Consider the following 16,449-nt stretch of genomic DNA (forward strand, 5'->3'; position numbering starts at 1 on the left):
AATTATAAAAAAGTCTTATAATAAGTGAGTAGTATACAATAACAAATTTCAGTATAAAAAATAACAACAGCTATATACGCTGCTAAGTTGTTGTGGAATTGTTTAGTGATTAAATTAGTGGGTTGCATGGTGATTTTTTGTTATTAGATCAAATTTGAACATTATTAAGCCTAATTAAAATATTTCTTTTAATACAATTTTTTTAATTCTCAAAGTCATGACTTCATCAAAAATTATTGAAATATTCATCTTATTTTTTCATTAATTCATATTTTGATGATATGGATCACTCTAACAAATAACCACTAATAATAATAATAATAATAATAATAATAATAATTACAAGAAAAAATCTAAAAAAAATGATTGTTGAATTTCAAAATTTTAAATTAGTATTGGTTACCAGTACACCTGTAAAAAACTGACTATACTTGAAAAGCAAATAAGAATATGTTTTTATAATAGTTTTTTAATTTAAAATTTTAAAATGCAACGGTAAATTTTGTTGAGATTTTCCCTAAATACAAGCCATTCATGACACGCGCTTGTGCAAGTACTACGGCCCACGCAAAGCCATATATAGCGTTAGAGCGCAGTAGAGCCAACCAGCAATCATCTCTCACTGCTCCCTCGCTGCTCTCAGCAATTATCGATGCTTCCAAAATCCAAATACATTACCACCAGACGAAGCGAAGCTTTATAACCACATTCATATTCACAATATTCAACACGATATCTCCATTTTTTCCCTGTTTCTTCGCACTCAAGAAAAATCTGAAGCACTGCGATTGGCGGTGGTTGTTGGATTCATATAATGGGGGCGGGTGCTTCGAAGAACACGGATGGTGAGTTTAATGGGAGTGATGAAGATGGGCAGCTGTACGTTTCGCTTAAGATGGAGAATCGTAAGCTTACAGGGGAGCTCGTTCCTCATGTCTTTGGTTCTCTTCCGCTTGTGGGCTCCTGGGACTCTTCAAGAGCAGTAATTTTGTTTGAACCCTACTTTCTACATTTGCTGGATGAGTACTCGGGATTTAGTGTGATTTTGGTGGTCTAAATTTTTTTTTGGGTACCACATTCAGCTTTCTATGGAACGGGAATCGGTGTCAATGTGGGAGTTGAGCTTTGTTGTTCCACCCAATCATGGTAACATATTTTTTCCTCTTCGTCTTTAAGATGCAATAATTAATTATCATTCATTGACTCGATACGTTGTTATTATTTCTGGAAGCATTCAATAAAAATAAAACTTAATAAAACTGTATAAATAGCCAAGTTTTCTAAGGTAAATTGAACTGAAGAAACAGTTGTCTTATTCTGAGCGTAGCACTGTTGGATTTGCTATGAGCAGAGAGCCTGGCATTTTGGTGTCTTAAATTGTTTGAAGTTTAGTTTTAGTTAGCAAATCATTCAGAATTGCCTCATCAAAGGGCTCTCTCTCGATTGTGCCTGATGCCTTTAATTTTTTGGCATTTTCAGAAACTTTGGATTTCAAGTTCCTCTTGAAGCCTAACCACAGCAATTCACCTTGTATTGTTGAGGAGGGTCCAAATCGACTGCTGATTAGGGGGACATTGCCGGAGGATACCAGGCTTGCTTTGTTTAGGCTTGAGAGTGCCGAAGTTCTTGAGTATGAAGTATTCGTTAAAGTAGATAGGGTTTCTCCGTTTGATCTTGCAGCTAGTTGGAGGGCCTATCAAGAAAATTTTCGTCCTTCATCCGTGCGTGGGATTCCTGATGTCAGCATAAATTCAGAGCCACAGACAGGCGGTGAGGTAAGATTACAAGAGAGCTTCAGGTGGTATTTGGTACTTTACAACATTGTTTTTAATTCTTTGCCCCGCTGTTAGCTGTTAAGCACAATGTTTTTCTCAATGCAATGTATAAAATAGAATAGATGAGTCTAAAAACCTTGTATGAACTTGTAGAATTTCATTTGTGAGTTTCTGGTTGGAATTTTTATATTTTTTGACCAGCAAATATTCATTTTACTCTATATCATTTGTTAAATCCTTGCAAGAAATGCAGTGTTTCTACATGTAAAATGGGTTATTGTCAAGTTTCAGGTGATAAGTCCTCAATAAAAACGGCCTTCATTTTTCAATTTATATTACTTTTCTTTCTATTACATTACCTTGTCATGTGTCATATGTAAGCGATTATATGCCTTTCTATTTTTTAATAACACAGTTTTCCATACTAACCTTATGCTAAGTTAATGGCAAATGTGTTCTATGAAACACATGTTCATGGACCACTCTACTAAGGAATTTAATTTTCTTTTCAACTTTTTGCCCAGAATGGCTCTTTCGTGGGTCTGGATCTTGATCTTGAACATTATGTTGTCCCAGCTCCCTCTGCTTCTGTGAATTCAATTGCATATACAGCCAACATGACGGAGAATCCAAGATCACCAGTTGTTGGGTCTTGCAGCAGTACATATTCCATCAGGGATGTTGATGTTCCAGTTGATCGACCTGCAACTTCTAAGGTTTCACTTCCTTCATTCTAGTTCGCCCTTGGCTGAACCACTAAACCACAACAATTGGTTTCTCTTATCTGTATTTTAGAACATTGTTCTAAATGGACTATACGCTCTCTATAGTGTATGGCACAGACAACTACCTAACAATAATTCCAAAAAAATCAATGCAAGAATATCTTGTCATTATTTTCCTTAAACCTGTGCTTTCACTGCAATGGATTTGTCAATAAAGTTGATATTCCTACTAGGGGATGGAGATTATTGTTCCAGACCCATCAATGGCGTGTCAAGGTTCTGGACCGGTTGAATCCAAGTCAGTGGGCACATATACATCACTACAAAAGCAAGATAGTCAGAGGGGATATTTTGTTGATAGGGGTGTTGGGTCCCCTAGACTTGTAAAATCCAGCTCTACAACTTTTACAACTAATATTAATCTGGAAACTGATACCAAGGTTTGTATGAATGATTTTTTCTGTTTGTTTTTAACTTTCTGTCCTCAAATTGAATGGTAGAGAACAAGATTTTGTAGTCTCAACTTGTGCCCAACTGATTGCTTCTGTATGCTTTCTTTTCAATGATAGAATTCAATGCCAGCAGCTGCCGGAGCTGTTGCAGCTGCAGCTGTGGCTGACCAGATGCTGGGTCCCAAGGAGGATAGACATTTAGCAATTATCCTGGTACTTACTAGCATGACTGGTTATCATGAATTTTAATAAGTTTTAGTAATTCTTCATCTATCTTGCTTCCCCTTTAAGTTAGAGTTTTATGGGTATCTTGGAGTTTGAAAATGACTCAAAAAGATATTATATTTTCCTTTTTTAGTTCATGAAATTAATACATGTGACATTGAACAATTCTAACTTGAGATTCAGCTCTCTCTAGTTTACTATGGGATTGGACTGCCAGTCTTCCTTTTAGGCAGTTCCTTTTCGAAGATTTCTTGTTCTCCTCTTTCGCATCTCCCCAAGTATTTAATAACTTTTTGCATAAAAAATACAATGAATAGTTCTAACTCGTTGCTTTTACTTTAGGTGGGTTTGCCAGCTCGAGGTAAAACTTTTACTGCAGCAAAACTTACAAGATACCTTCGTTGGTTAGGTCATGATACCAAGCATTTCAATGTTGGGAAGGTTGCTGACATCTTTGACATGACTCTTCTTTGTACTCGGTAGTCTTTTGCTATGTCAAAATATCTCAGATATGAGAGTGACACACATTTCTATTTGATTGTTACAGTATCGCCGCCTTAAGCATGGAACTAATCAGGTAAACTCAATTTGCATAAAATTTGATCTGGTTACTTATAATTGAAATTTCATCTTCTGAAGTAATTCTTTATGCGTTCTTATAGATATGTTTGCCATTGATTAATTAATAAATTGAAAGAACTTACAATGACATGGGAATTGGCAAAGACTGAACACTAAACCTCTAAGTTAATTAAAGAAGCTCTTGCTATGTCAAAATCATTTGATCTAAAAGGTCATAAAAGCTCTAAGTTATATCTGTTATTTGACTAATTTTTTCACATGATCTATTGTAATTTGGTGGAGCATAAAATTTCCAATGTTGCTCTTTAGTGCTATTGTGAATGGTAGATCATCCGTTTTCCTTTCTGAGTAACTTAATTATTATAACCATACAATTTAACTTGTCATTCATGCTTTCACGAGCAATTCTTAATGCATGTCATATGCTTCATTGCAGTCTGCTGACTTTTTTCGAGCTGACAATCCTGAAGGCATGGAGGCCCGCAATGAGGTAACTTTTGCCCAGTAGTTTGTTGCTTTGAGATCAAATTCAATGCAGAATATAATGGATAACTTCCATATATTTAGATCTTAATTTATTAGTTACAGTTGAACTTGGAATGGTCATGGTGGTTCCATGATTTTTTTTTTTTTTTTAAAACATCATGTTAGTGCTTCTGTGATTGTTTATGATTTTTTTTAACATCTCTTGCTTTTTGATGAATGGCAAAAATTTCCGGATTGTAAAAAGTAGAATACAAAATCCTAATGGAAAATTCATGTTGATGGACACCAAGTATAACGTATTCTTATTAAGGCTATGTTACCCTGCTCAAACTTGCTTCAAGCATTTGCTTTGGCATGGATGATTCTGGCATTGTACCATGTCCCTTTTTTTCTTTTGCGATTGCATTGTACCACGTCCTTTCCCTGTGCATAGTTTTTATGTATATGTGCTACCAGGTAGCCGCTTTGGCATTTGAAGATATGATATCTTGGATGCAAGAAGGTGGCCAGGTAAGCTAATTCTTTTGACTTTTTCTACTGTTACTTCTTTCCTGTTCTCTCCATCACTTTTGATTTGATTTTAGGTGGGGATATTTGATGCCACAAACAGTACCAAGAAGAGAAGAAACATGCTGATGAAATTGGCTGAAGGAAGATGCAAGGTACTGCAGTCACAAATGGACTTTGTTAAGAATTATCATATGAAATTTATACAGATAATGTTGATCTCTTCTGATGCATCTTTGCATTTTTCTTGTAGATTATATTTCTGGAAACAATATGCAATGATGTAAACATAATAGAAAGAAACATACGTCTTAAAATTCAGCAAAGTCCTGACTATGCAGAAGAGTAAAATTTCTCTTAAAAACACTGATATCTTCATCTTGATTGCCATGAAATTACACCTAATTAATGTACTTTTGCAGGACAGATTTCGAAGCAGGGATAGAAGACTTTAAAAACCGTCTGGCCAATTATGAGAAGGCAAGTCTTTTGAATGCACTTTTATTAATTCTTAGAGAACTTTTCCTCATATAATTTAGATTTTTCATTGTCAGGTTTATGAACCTGTAGAAGAAGGATCTTACATTAAAATGATTGATATGGTCAGTGGGCATGGTGGGCAAATACAAGTAAGATTAATTTTTCTTTCTGTTTTGAATCATATGCGTTGAACGTAGCCCTTTTATATTGCTGATTATCAGGTCATCCTGTACCACAATTTGCCGATAAACATTTGTGTTCATATGGAGGCTGTACTTAAATAACTGGAATGTAATAGTAGAATGAAGAAATGAATTTACGGGCTTCACCTTGAGCTCTGCTCCACACATCAAGACTATTTGTTATAATTTCTCTCTTTTGATGTAGGTGAACAATATCAGTGGCTACCTTCCTGGTCGGATTGTTTTCTTCTTGGTAAGTTCTTTCAAGAATGTGTTTGAATATCATCTATGGGTGTTTGGTTTGTGAACCTTTTTTTATTCCTAGAAAATAGCAGAAATGTTTTGTAGAATCTTATAAGGAAACAACATGTCAAGGAATGTAAGCAACAGCTACAGAACCCCTTATTTTCATTTCTATTAGGGTGAGGCGGAAATGTTGGATTTTCATGAGTCAGAAATATTTTTGAAACGTTAGAAGATTATTTTGTCCTCCCTTATCTTAATAAACCCCCATAAAACTAATAAATGAAATTTCTTATTATCCTTAATATCTATGATGGATAATATAGGTTTTTTAACAACTTGTGAAGCTTTGCTCGATAACTTGACATCTATTCAAGGGTTAAAGTATAATTTTGCCCTAAAAATATTTTCAAAGAAGCTACGGGCACCATAGAAAAATTGTGAAGCAATGCAGCACATAATTTTTCAAAACTGGTGTAATGTTGCCTTTTTTAACAGCCAACCTTGAGGTTAACATTGGGACTCAATGTTGACTACTAAAAAAGGGCTACATTGCACTAGTTTCGAAAGATTATGTGCTGCATTGCTCTGCAATTTTCTTTAGGGTGCCCATAGCTTTTCCAGTAATACTTTCGGAGTAAAAATTCAGTTTAACTTTTTATTTATGAACCATGTTCTCTTCTTACTGTGAACCTTCGTTCGTCTATTGCAGGTTAATACCCACCTCACACCACGCCCCATATTACTTACTAGGCATGGAGAAAGTCAGGACAATGTAAGAGGAAGAATTGGTGGAGATACTGCAGTGAGGTATTTGCTTGACGTGTCCAGTACCATTCTGTCTTTGTAAAAGCTTTTAGAAAGGAAGTAGTATGAATGGATTTTGAAAACCTAGTTGCCAGTTTTGTTTCATTACTGGTTATTCTCGAAGGTGGAGTCAAATTATTGAATGCTATGCCTTCAAATTGTTGTTTTCTCATCCCTTCCCTTAATATTGACTGCTCATGTCCTCTCTTTTACTTGACGGCTTTGCAAGAACTTCAAACAGGGTTAGTATTGCTTATTTTCACTTGTGTACTAAGTTCCGAAGAAAGAGAGCTTAATTATTTGCAGCAACCTATTTATCTACTGCGCTTGGTACGAAATAGTTAAATAGTTTGAGAGCTATAATACATTTAAAAAAGACCTTCCATTTGGAAGCTTAAACACCTATTTCTTTGGAAAAAAGACAAACTATAGAATGATAAAATGACAACGCAAAGGAGCAAGTGCTAGAGTGGATGCTTTTGATTTAGATGGGATTAAACGGTAGGGGTTCATGTGTGCAAGTCAGGATGGTAGAGGGCTGTGGGAGAAAGATGAGAGAGAGAGAGAGAGAGAGAGAGGAGTAGGAGAGAGAAGGAAAGAAAAAAACGAGAGAGAGAAAAATGCACTGTTATTCAGAGTATTAACATAAGTCATCGTAATTGATAGCTACCCTTATTTATAGATTAGGGTTAACGGCTAAATTTAACTAACTATTCTTTGTATTGGCTTAACTACCCTAACGGCTATCATTCATTATTTACGAGTCAAATATCACAGGACTTGCTTGCAATATGGGTTACTTCTGTATTTTTTTATTTTATAGAGGTAGAGGAAAAATACAAGAAAGGAGGTCCAGGAATCATCCTGCAACTGAAAAAACCTCTGAAAAGAGAAATATTTACATTCACTAAAAATAGTTCTCACGTTTCTTGCTAAATCTGATGGAGAAAAACCCCTGAAATTACTGAACCTTCAACCAGGGCCACTACAGTTAGGTTGGACCTGTTAGTCTGGTTAGAGTTGGAGAGCCTGACAAGGTAGATTTTCAAATACCAAATATGGAAGCTACGGAGTTAACCATTGCATATTCCTTAATGCAAATGGACAACGGATGAACTAGAGCACCATAAAATAGGACCAAGCTTAGTGCGTGAAAGTCTGATCAATGTCCATGCGTTTGAGACAACTGTGTTGGAGTTTAGGAGGGAGGTTTGAGAAGAGGCATACTTGTATGGTTGTCTAAACAATTACTAGTGGTCTGGGGACATACTACCTTCGTACTGACCTAATTTATGATGATTAATAGACATTCATAGGACCTGGATAAGTAAAGTTGCGATCCCAGCGAGATTTCGCTCATCTCTATTGACAAATCCCATAAACAAAGCTCCCTTGTGTTGAATCTTCAAAGCTATTTTTCCTCTCTCATTCTTTTTGGGCCGTTCTTTTACTGCACCATTGATTTCATTGATTCGGTCATTTATTGAAAAGAAAAGGAAAAAGAACAAGCAGCTCCCCTTAAAGCAAGGCTTCATTCAGAAGTTAAAATAGAGGTTTGTCTTGCAAGGGAAAGATGGAGATGGTGAAATAGTTGTAGATCCTTTATCTTCTTTATTTTTATTAGCAGCAGTTCCTTTATCTTTAAAGTGATGTTTCCTTAATTATCTTACATCTGTTTCTTAGGAAGAAAAGTGCTTTCAAGTTTATAGCTGTTAACTAGAAGAAGCTGCATTTTGTTAAAACAGTGAGACTGGACAACTGTACGCAAAGAAGCTTGCCAACTTTGTAGGAAAGCGACTCAAATCAGAACGGGCTGCTTCTGTAAGCTTTTCTTTCTTGGATTCAATGTCCCCGCGCTTGCCCTTTGAAGCCAATGCTATTAAGTTCATACTTGAAAGGATCCAGTGCTTTTCCTTTTTCTGCCAATATTGCATATGAAATTTATGTTGCACTTGGGCTAGCATCATTCCTCATTTTGAATGTGCACTAACTGAAAGAAGTAGAGTAAGGAGCTGAAAAAACAGGAACCATCCAGCAGCAAATTTGACAATTTTAATTAGAAAACTTTTAATTCAATCCCTCTTCAATTTGACAACCAAAAACCCTTGAATTTTCTAGCATTTGTCTATAACAAAATTCACCATGACCTTGTTCCTTCTCCTAAGTTTTCAATTATTAATGGTAATAATATAGTGATTGCAGGAGATGATGCTATTTCTTTCAAAATCATTCTTACATTCTTACATAGTGCAACTCCTAGCTAGCCTTGTTCCTTCGCCCAAGTTTTTCAATGTTAATGGCTTTGTTAAGTTGTAAATCTAAAGGTTTATTTTATTTAAACCCAAAAATACAAAACCAAGTATTTTACTGAAAAGGTTTTGAGTCGCAAAAACCATTGTAGCCAAAAATAATTAAACATACTTTGCCCGTTTATGCATCTACAGTGAATGTGAATAATGCTGCTATAGCACGTATTTAGTTTTTACAAGAAAGCCCATCTACATAGATAAGACTGGTGTCACTTGTGAGAATTACATACCTTATTATAGTGGGAGATTTTCTGGGGGAAACAATAGAAAAATAGAGAAACAAATTCAGAGCAATGTCTATGAAATGAGAATGAACCGGACATATAAGCAAATGTTGGTCTTTTATTATTCATTGTGGAGCTAATAAGTATACATTTCTCGTTCTTAATAATTTATTTATTGAAGAAAAAAACAATTTGACTGCACCCATTGAATCCATATTTGTAATGGTTTGATTGGGTTTGATGAAGTAATGGTTGCCTCCGATGGACTATGGATCATATGCCAGCATTTCATCTAATTAAGCTTGAGGGGGATTATTGGAGGTTTGAACATGAGTTATATACTCGGAATGTTCTATAGCTTGTGGCGAGAATTGCACATTGTATCATTTATGCCTATTGGAATTAGTGTGTATTGTAAAATAATGAGGATGACTCTACTACTTGCTACTTGTGTTGAATGGTGACTGTAATTTGGGACTCTTTGTGGCGTGCATGGAAAACAAGTTGCACATGTATAGCATGGTGAGTGACTTTTTTTTTTTTTTTTAACTGATGATCCAGATATGGACTAGCACATTGCAACGAACAATTCTGACAGCAAGCCCAATTGGCGGATTTCCCAAGGTTAGTGTCGTCCTTATTGACCTATATTTATGGTTGCATGCAGTCATCAGTTACTATCAGCAGATAGGTGGACAAAATTATGCATCAATGGTGTTCCGGAGCTTACTATCCTTATATTTGTTAGATACAATGGCGTGCTCTTGATGAGATAAATGCTGGGGCATGTGACGGGATGACATATGAGGAGATCAAGAAGAACATGCCAGAGGAGTATGAGTATGTCATTGATTTGTAAACTTTCTATCCCTTCCTTAGACAAGCGCACATGCTCCCCTTTTAAGTTGGATGTGACTGATAAATCAGCAGAAGCACAGGGTAGGGACTTGTTAAGGGAGCACAATGATCTCAAAATTTATTAAACAATTTGGCGTTCCAATTGCAGATCTCGCAAGAAAGACAAGCTTAGGTATCGATATCCTCGTGGAGAATCTTATTTGGATGTTATTCAAAGGTCAGTATTGTACTTTTCATGTTAAATCAGATCCAAATTTCTACCTGTTTGATGTGACTCTCTTATCAGTTCTACTTGTAATGCAGGTTAGAGCCTGTGATTATTGAGCTTGAGAGACAACGTGCACCTGTTGTTGTAATATCTCACCAGGTTGTGCATCATATTAAATTTGCCTCTTAAGACATGGTCTCAATGTTTGACTGGTTGTAATACTTTTTATGTTCTCTGTTGGCTGTCTCATTGCAGGCAGTCTTGAGAGCATTATATGCTTACTTTGCCGACAGGCCTTTGAAAGAAATCCCACACATAGAGGTAACTAGTGGATTTACATAAAAGTTCATTTGTAACTTATCTTTGTTCTCATTTGGAGAGTGCATATATGAGATACTCTTTGTCCCGTTTTATTGCATGCAATCGTTTTTAAATTGAGAAATAAAAGAGGGTTGATGCATAGTTCTGAATTGGCAGAGAACATATAAATAGAGAAAATGAAGTATATAGTTGTCTGTAATTATATAAATGGAACGGAAATTCGTAATATCGCCCTACTCATGTATCATGACATAAGGATGTTAAAAATTTTGCAACTCACCACTTCATATTTGGACAAAGCTTGGAGTATCTTAGGATTTTGACATCAAATTATTTACAAAAACATGAGAAACTATTTTAAAAATATCAATTTTTCATGATGACTTGTTAAAAATATTTATTTGTCATCTTACTTCTTGTGAATCATGAGGCTACTATCGTATCTAATGTGAGATTTGCTCATTGCAGGTCCCCCTTCATACAATAATAGAGATACAAATGGGAGTTTCAGGTGTCCAAGAGAAACGATACAAACTAATGGACTGAAATGAGCAGATGAGCAGTTCTCTTGGTGACATGATCCACTTGTACATAAATTTTTCATTCTCCTGACTCCATTTGTTTGCAAAAATTGATATTTGCAGAACCAGACATCATTCTAAATAACCATCATCATTCTCTTATCTGTTTTGACTTTGGTAACTCCTGCTTTTTAATACCAGAATAACCCGCCCTTGTAATGCTGGGGATATTGAAACCTTCGGAAGAGAAAATTTTTGGAGGATTAGAAAGTAAATGAAATATATAATGTTGCATAATGCGATCTTAGGAACAATAATATCCAATAATAATCAGATAATTGGAAAAGCTAAAGAGAAATACTTGACTGCATGAGGTTTATCTGTGACGAGAATAGCGATAAAAGGAGATGAATAATTAAACAGATAATTGGAAAAGCTAAGAGAATGCTTGACTTGTTAAACACAGATTCTTGGCGCATAAGACACTTTTCAAAGAAGCTTCCATAGATATTGATAATTTGTTTGGAAGATTAGATATTTCTGAGATCATATCCATGTCCTTTTTTCGGCTAGGAACAAGTAACACGGTTTTGGGATTGAGATCACAAGCATGGGCAATGATGCAACCGGCAAGTGGCAATAAATGTATTCAAAGCAGCTAAGCTTCTCTGACAAAAATGGTGGGAAGTAAAGGCAAGAAAAACGCAATGCTGCATCTGTGTTTCAAACTCGTGCAATTCCCCTTGCCTACTACCAACCACATTTAATTCTTTTTACAATAAATTATTTCTTTGTGCCTCAAGTATATTTGTCCGGTTCTATTTATAAAACACTTCTAACATGTTTCACACAGATCAAGAAAAATCTTAAATTGTATTAACTCTTCATTAAAATATAACAATTTTCTAACTTTACTCATATTTAATATATACACCTTTCAAAAGAAATAGCTATATACACTATAATAAATGAAGGATAATATAGTACATTTATGGTAAAAATTTAATGAAGTGACTTATAAATAGGATAAAATTTTTTTTCTCATTATGCCTTATAAATAGGACTAAAGGAGTAGTCCAATTTTAGCTTTCATCCCCGAAGCAGTTTTCCTTATTCTTATTTTTGCAAACCCCGCCCCCAAAAAAAGCCCTGTTTAAAATTCTCATTGCATCTTGTATAAGTAAAAGTTAGGCAAGATTTTAAAAATGACAAATATTTTAAAAGATAAAAGTTATTATCAAACCTACATCAGATTTTAAGAAAATCAGTATCAAGTTTTAAAGAAGCTATTATCGAAATATTTAAAATTATAACTTCTTTATTTAAATAAAAGCTTAGTAGCAAGATTATAAACTAGTTATTAGATATAGTTACAATTTTCTTAAAAATTTTTTTGACTTGCTAGTTTTTTTTTTTTTAAAATTATTTCTTCAGACACCATAATTATTTTTCTTTTTTTTTTTGCTTACAGTAAATACTAAATTCTCTTAAGCACAAAAGGGAGACCTTTCCAATTAGATTTAATTTATATACAAAGGTTGGGAATTTAGTAGATATTGTACTATAGGCATGATACAACAAAATTGGAAAAATTTAATTAAAACAATGTCTCTTGTGTTCTTTTTATAAAAAGGGATAGATAATTATTGTTAAATAATGATAATACAGTACATTTCCATTTTTGTGAATGAGGTTCTTCCTCTTATCCCCACCAAAAGGGATGCGTGTCACTTGCCGTATGAATGAAAATGACACTTGACACAAATTTTGAGTATACAATTTCCTTAAACTGGCTATTGTTTCTGTTACAACTTTAATTGATCAAAAAGAATTAACTCTCTCTCTGTCTCTCTCTCTCTCACAATCTAGTGATCTCATTTCTATGGAGTTTTTTTAAAAAATATTATTTTACTCCCTACAATATTCATTCAAGAGAAGTAGTTGTTTCTCTTCCATGTTGAAAACTAACCTCATAAAAAATTACGCAAAAAGGTTACTGGTGACAAATATATTCCATCATTTTATTTACAGTCAAACCCCATTTGCCTCACCTTTCACAGTGCAGTTGCAGTATCAGTTACAACTGCGCAAGACTAGAGTAAGAGTATATATATTTTGCAGATAACAAAACCTCTCTCTCTCTCTCTCTCTGTGTCTGAACCTGAAAAAGAAAGCTATCAAAGTCAATGGCAGAAAACACAGAAAGGAAACCTTCATACATTGTTATTATTGATAGCATTTCTACTCATAAATTTATCAAGTGAAGCCCTGCAAAGAGGACAGCTAGGGTTTGCACTTAACCACATTTCTACACACTCTGAATGATAAGCATGCTCACATTCTGGCAAAACCTTCACCTTCCCACCTTCCTTTAACACATTCAGACATATGCAGCATTCTACATTTAGGTCTCCCGCCCTCTTATTCTCCACTGCTTCCATCTCAAACTTACCCCACTGAAGTTTAGCAGCAGGCGGTGAGGGAGAGGCCACAACAAGGTAGCGCCGGCGACACAAGTGGGCGAGAAGGAACAATGTGACGAGCACAATGATAACGGAGAAGAAGAAAAGTAGGAGAAAGAAGGCATGGCTGTATGAGTGGAAGTCTGAGTGATTTATGTCAATGAAACGCCATTGAAAGATGTGAAAATGATTATCTTCTGAGGTCATTGAGATGGGAAGCATAATGATGGTGAAGGTGAGAGTATGTGATGTGAAGAGAAGTGAAGGGTTGAGATAAAAAAAGAGAAGTTAGATATGATATAAATAGAAGAGAGCCATGCATGGAATGGTCATAACAGGAGGTAGTTGCTTCATCATGGCATATTATGTGAGGTGGTTGTGAGCATTTGTTGCCATCTCTTTCGCCATAGATGTGAATGAATATATAGCACAGGAATTTCACACAGGAAACACAATTTTTCTGATTGAAAAAAAAAGCATTATTATCTTCTTCTTCTTTTTTATTTAATATAATAGCACACAAATATATCAGTATTGAACTTAAATTCGAGACCTCATCCAAATATGATAGGTGGTGTTATCATGAGGACAACTAGCAGTTCACTTATCTTCTCCTATTGGAAATATGGTCTCTTGTCTTGATCTGATGGTAAGGAGAGAGAGAGCTTGACTCTAACAATTGTATGGTACAATATTTTTTTTTTTTTTGGGGTCAAAATTGTATGGTACAATATACATATTAGTGGTTGCATCAAGTCCTTTTCCCTCCTATTAAATTGAACCGATAGACTATATTTCAAGCAAGAGAAGAAGATTGGAGAGGATTCCCATCATAGTGTCAATATAAAACATGAAAACTAAGACGTACCGTCCTATTCATAAAGTATACCATTCTATTACTATTGTAGCCTATTGTGGCATATCAAGAAATGCATTCAATTAATTAAATTTTTCACACTTGTCTTTATTAAAGAAAGGTGTTGGAAAAAATATTGTAATTTTCCTTCACCTATTTTTTTAAATTATATTCAATGGGGGAAAATTAAAAAAAATGCCATTAATTACTCTATGAGTGACTTATATTTTAAAAAAAACTTTTCTTTTCCTAGGAATAACTTACAAATAGGAATAGAGTAGTAAATAGTACAACTTAATATTAAAGGTTAGGTCAAATGAAAGAGACTCAATTTTTCTTCTTCAAATCCCGTTAATTAAAAAAAAAATCATATTGTGAAACCTATTTCTAATTGGAGTTGATGATGTTTGAATTTGATTCGGTAGTATTACTTCTGATTCTTAATATAAAAGTTAGATAACTAATTTAGAGAGATGAAGAAAATTAGTTAAATTAGTTATTTGTAATAATGTGTATTAACTTTCGTAAATCAATCTTATTCAATTATGTACATTGAAATTACACTCAGGTGGAAATACTTTACAATCAACAGGGATATTTTTGAAAACACATTATAAAGTTAGGAGACAATTATTTGGGGTCTTATATTTAGGACTACCAATTAACTCTTATATATTTAAGACGGGAGATAGTATCAGAGCTACTGGATATATCGATTCTGTATACACTTTGAAATGAAAGAAAGTGATGATTCCTGGTTTGCTTTTGTTTTGCAATGCAAGGATTCACATAAATATGACTGGAAAATAAGGAAGGGTCTATACTTGTAGGTTATCACGGAGATGCTGTGGGATGCTATAGTGAATAGTGATAGCTTTTGGTGCAGTTGGTTTGTCCAATGAAGAAGTTCACGAGTTGAGAGGCTGACTGTTATGCCACAATTTTCAGGGACTGATCTGAGTCTGAAGAGTTCTCTGAGATTATTATCTTCATGGGAAATTTCAGTCTTTCTTGGAGCTTAATGGCTCACCAACTTCTCCTGTCTTTTTCACTCTGTAATTTAATAAATATCTTATCAACCCTGCTCAGCTTTAAGGGTCCGCTTCCAATTCAGCTGATGAAGAGAGTTATTTGGAGTTATTTCTTTTTAACTCTTCCCCAAAAAAAAAAAAACAAAAAAGACATTTAAAAGATTCAAATTTGAACAGCTTCAGAAGCACCACATGCGTATGACCAAGAAGAATGCCAAGAAGGCAAGAACAAAGAAACTCCCACTCACTCTCTTTTGCAAAGAAGAGTGTCAGTGGGTTATAATTCTTTTTGTGAAGTTACGGGTTCAAGCCTATTTGTGATTTTAAGCTTTTAGTAGCAGCCTCTTTAAATCTTTTTCTAAGTTTGATTAGTTGATTCATTTAAGGGAGATTGGGATAATGTGTTTGACATTGTGTGTGTGCGTGTATATATATTAATAGTGTTAATATAATATTTGTTTCAAGTTTTGAACCATAGTTTTGGTCTTCAATAGGACAAATTAAAGAGCTTAAGTTTTTATTAAATTATAAATATCGATATTTTAGGCGGCAATAAATTTAAGAGATCAAAATCTATGCTTTGAAATTTGATAAACCAAAATCAAAATAAAAATAAACTTGAGAGACCAAAATTATATTAACCTTTTTTTAATATATTAGGAGAGTTTGAACTCTTTAACCTCTATCTATTCTGCATTCCACACTTACTACTTAAATTAGCTTGACATGACTTGACATTAATTTTTTTAATTTGAATTTCAAAATTTCAAATCAGTCTTGTTTATTATATTTTAATAACAATTGACAATATTTAAAAAGCAAATGACAACACATTTTTGTAGTAATTTTTTATTTAGAAATTTGAAGTTTTAGAGGTATTTTTTAAAAATTTTTCCATTTTAATACCTTATATTTTAGTCTAAGCATTACAAAATTACAAAACGAAGTACTACCTCCAGTCCTTAATATAAGATTCTGTTTGACTTTTATTTTGATCTTAAATGTAAGACCCCAATCCACTTTATTTTTCATATTTATACATTTTTTTTCTAAAGTAGCCCTTCTAACAATGATAGTTTTAGTCAATATATTTGATTAGCAAGGATATTCTAGGAAAGAAAATATTTATTTAAGACAAATAACTAACTCAACTTACTTCCTTAATCTTTTTAAATTAGTTAACTGGTTCTTATAA

General features: G+C 34.1%; 1 protein-coding gene across 1 annotated transcript; it reads left to right on the forward strand.

Moving 5' to 3' along the window:
- The first annotated feature begins 814 nt into the window (after positions 1-814).
- Positions 815-11,074, forward strand: LOC114759813 (6-phosphofructo-2-kinase/fructose-2,6-bisphosphatase). Its single transcript, XM_028949062.1, has 23 exons — positions 815-982; positions 1,083-1,146; positions 1,480-1,775; positions 2,300-2,491; positions 2,734-2,940; positions 3,070-3,165; positions 3,520-3,618; positions 3,725-3,754; positions 4,196-4,249; positions 4,702-4,755; positions 4,830-4,907; positions 5,006-5,097; positions 5,175-5,232; positions 5,307-5,381; positions 5,620-5,667; positions 6,370-6,467; positions 8,210-8,285; positions 9,559-9,621; positions 9,746-9,837; positions 10,004-10,072; positions 10,159-10,222; positions 10,319-10,384; positions 10,853-11,074. Exons 1-23 carry the CDS (start codon positions 815-817, stop codon positions 10,928-10,930), a joined length of 2,217 nt encoding a protein of 738 aa, XP_028804895.1. The 3' UTR covers positions 10,931-11,074.
- Positions 11,075-16,449: the final 5,375 nt, after the last annotated feature.

Source organism: Neltuma alba, unplaced genomic scaffold, assembly GCF_004799145.2.
Source record: "Neltuma alba isolate B1F8T4 unplaced genomic scaffold, ASM479914v2 tig00010901_pilon, whole genome shotgun sequence".
Taxonomy (NCBI): domain Eukaryota; kingdom Viridiplantae; phylum Streptophyta; class Magnoliopsida; order Fabales; family Fabaceae; genus Neltuma; species Neltuma alba.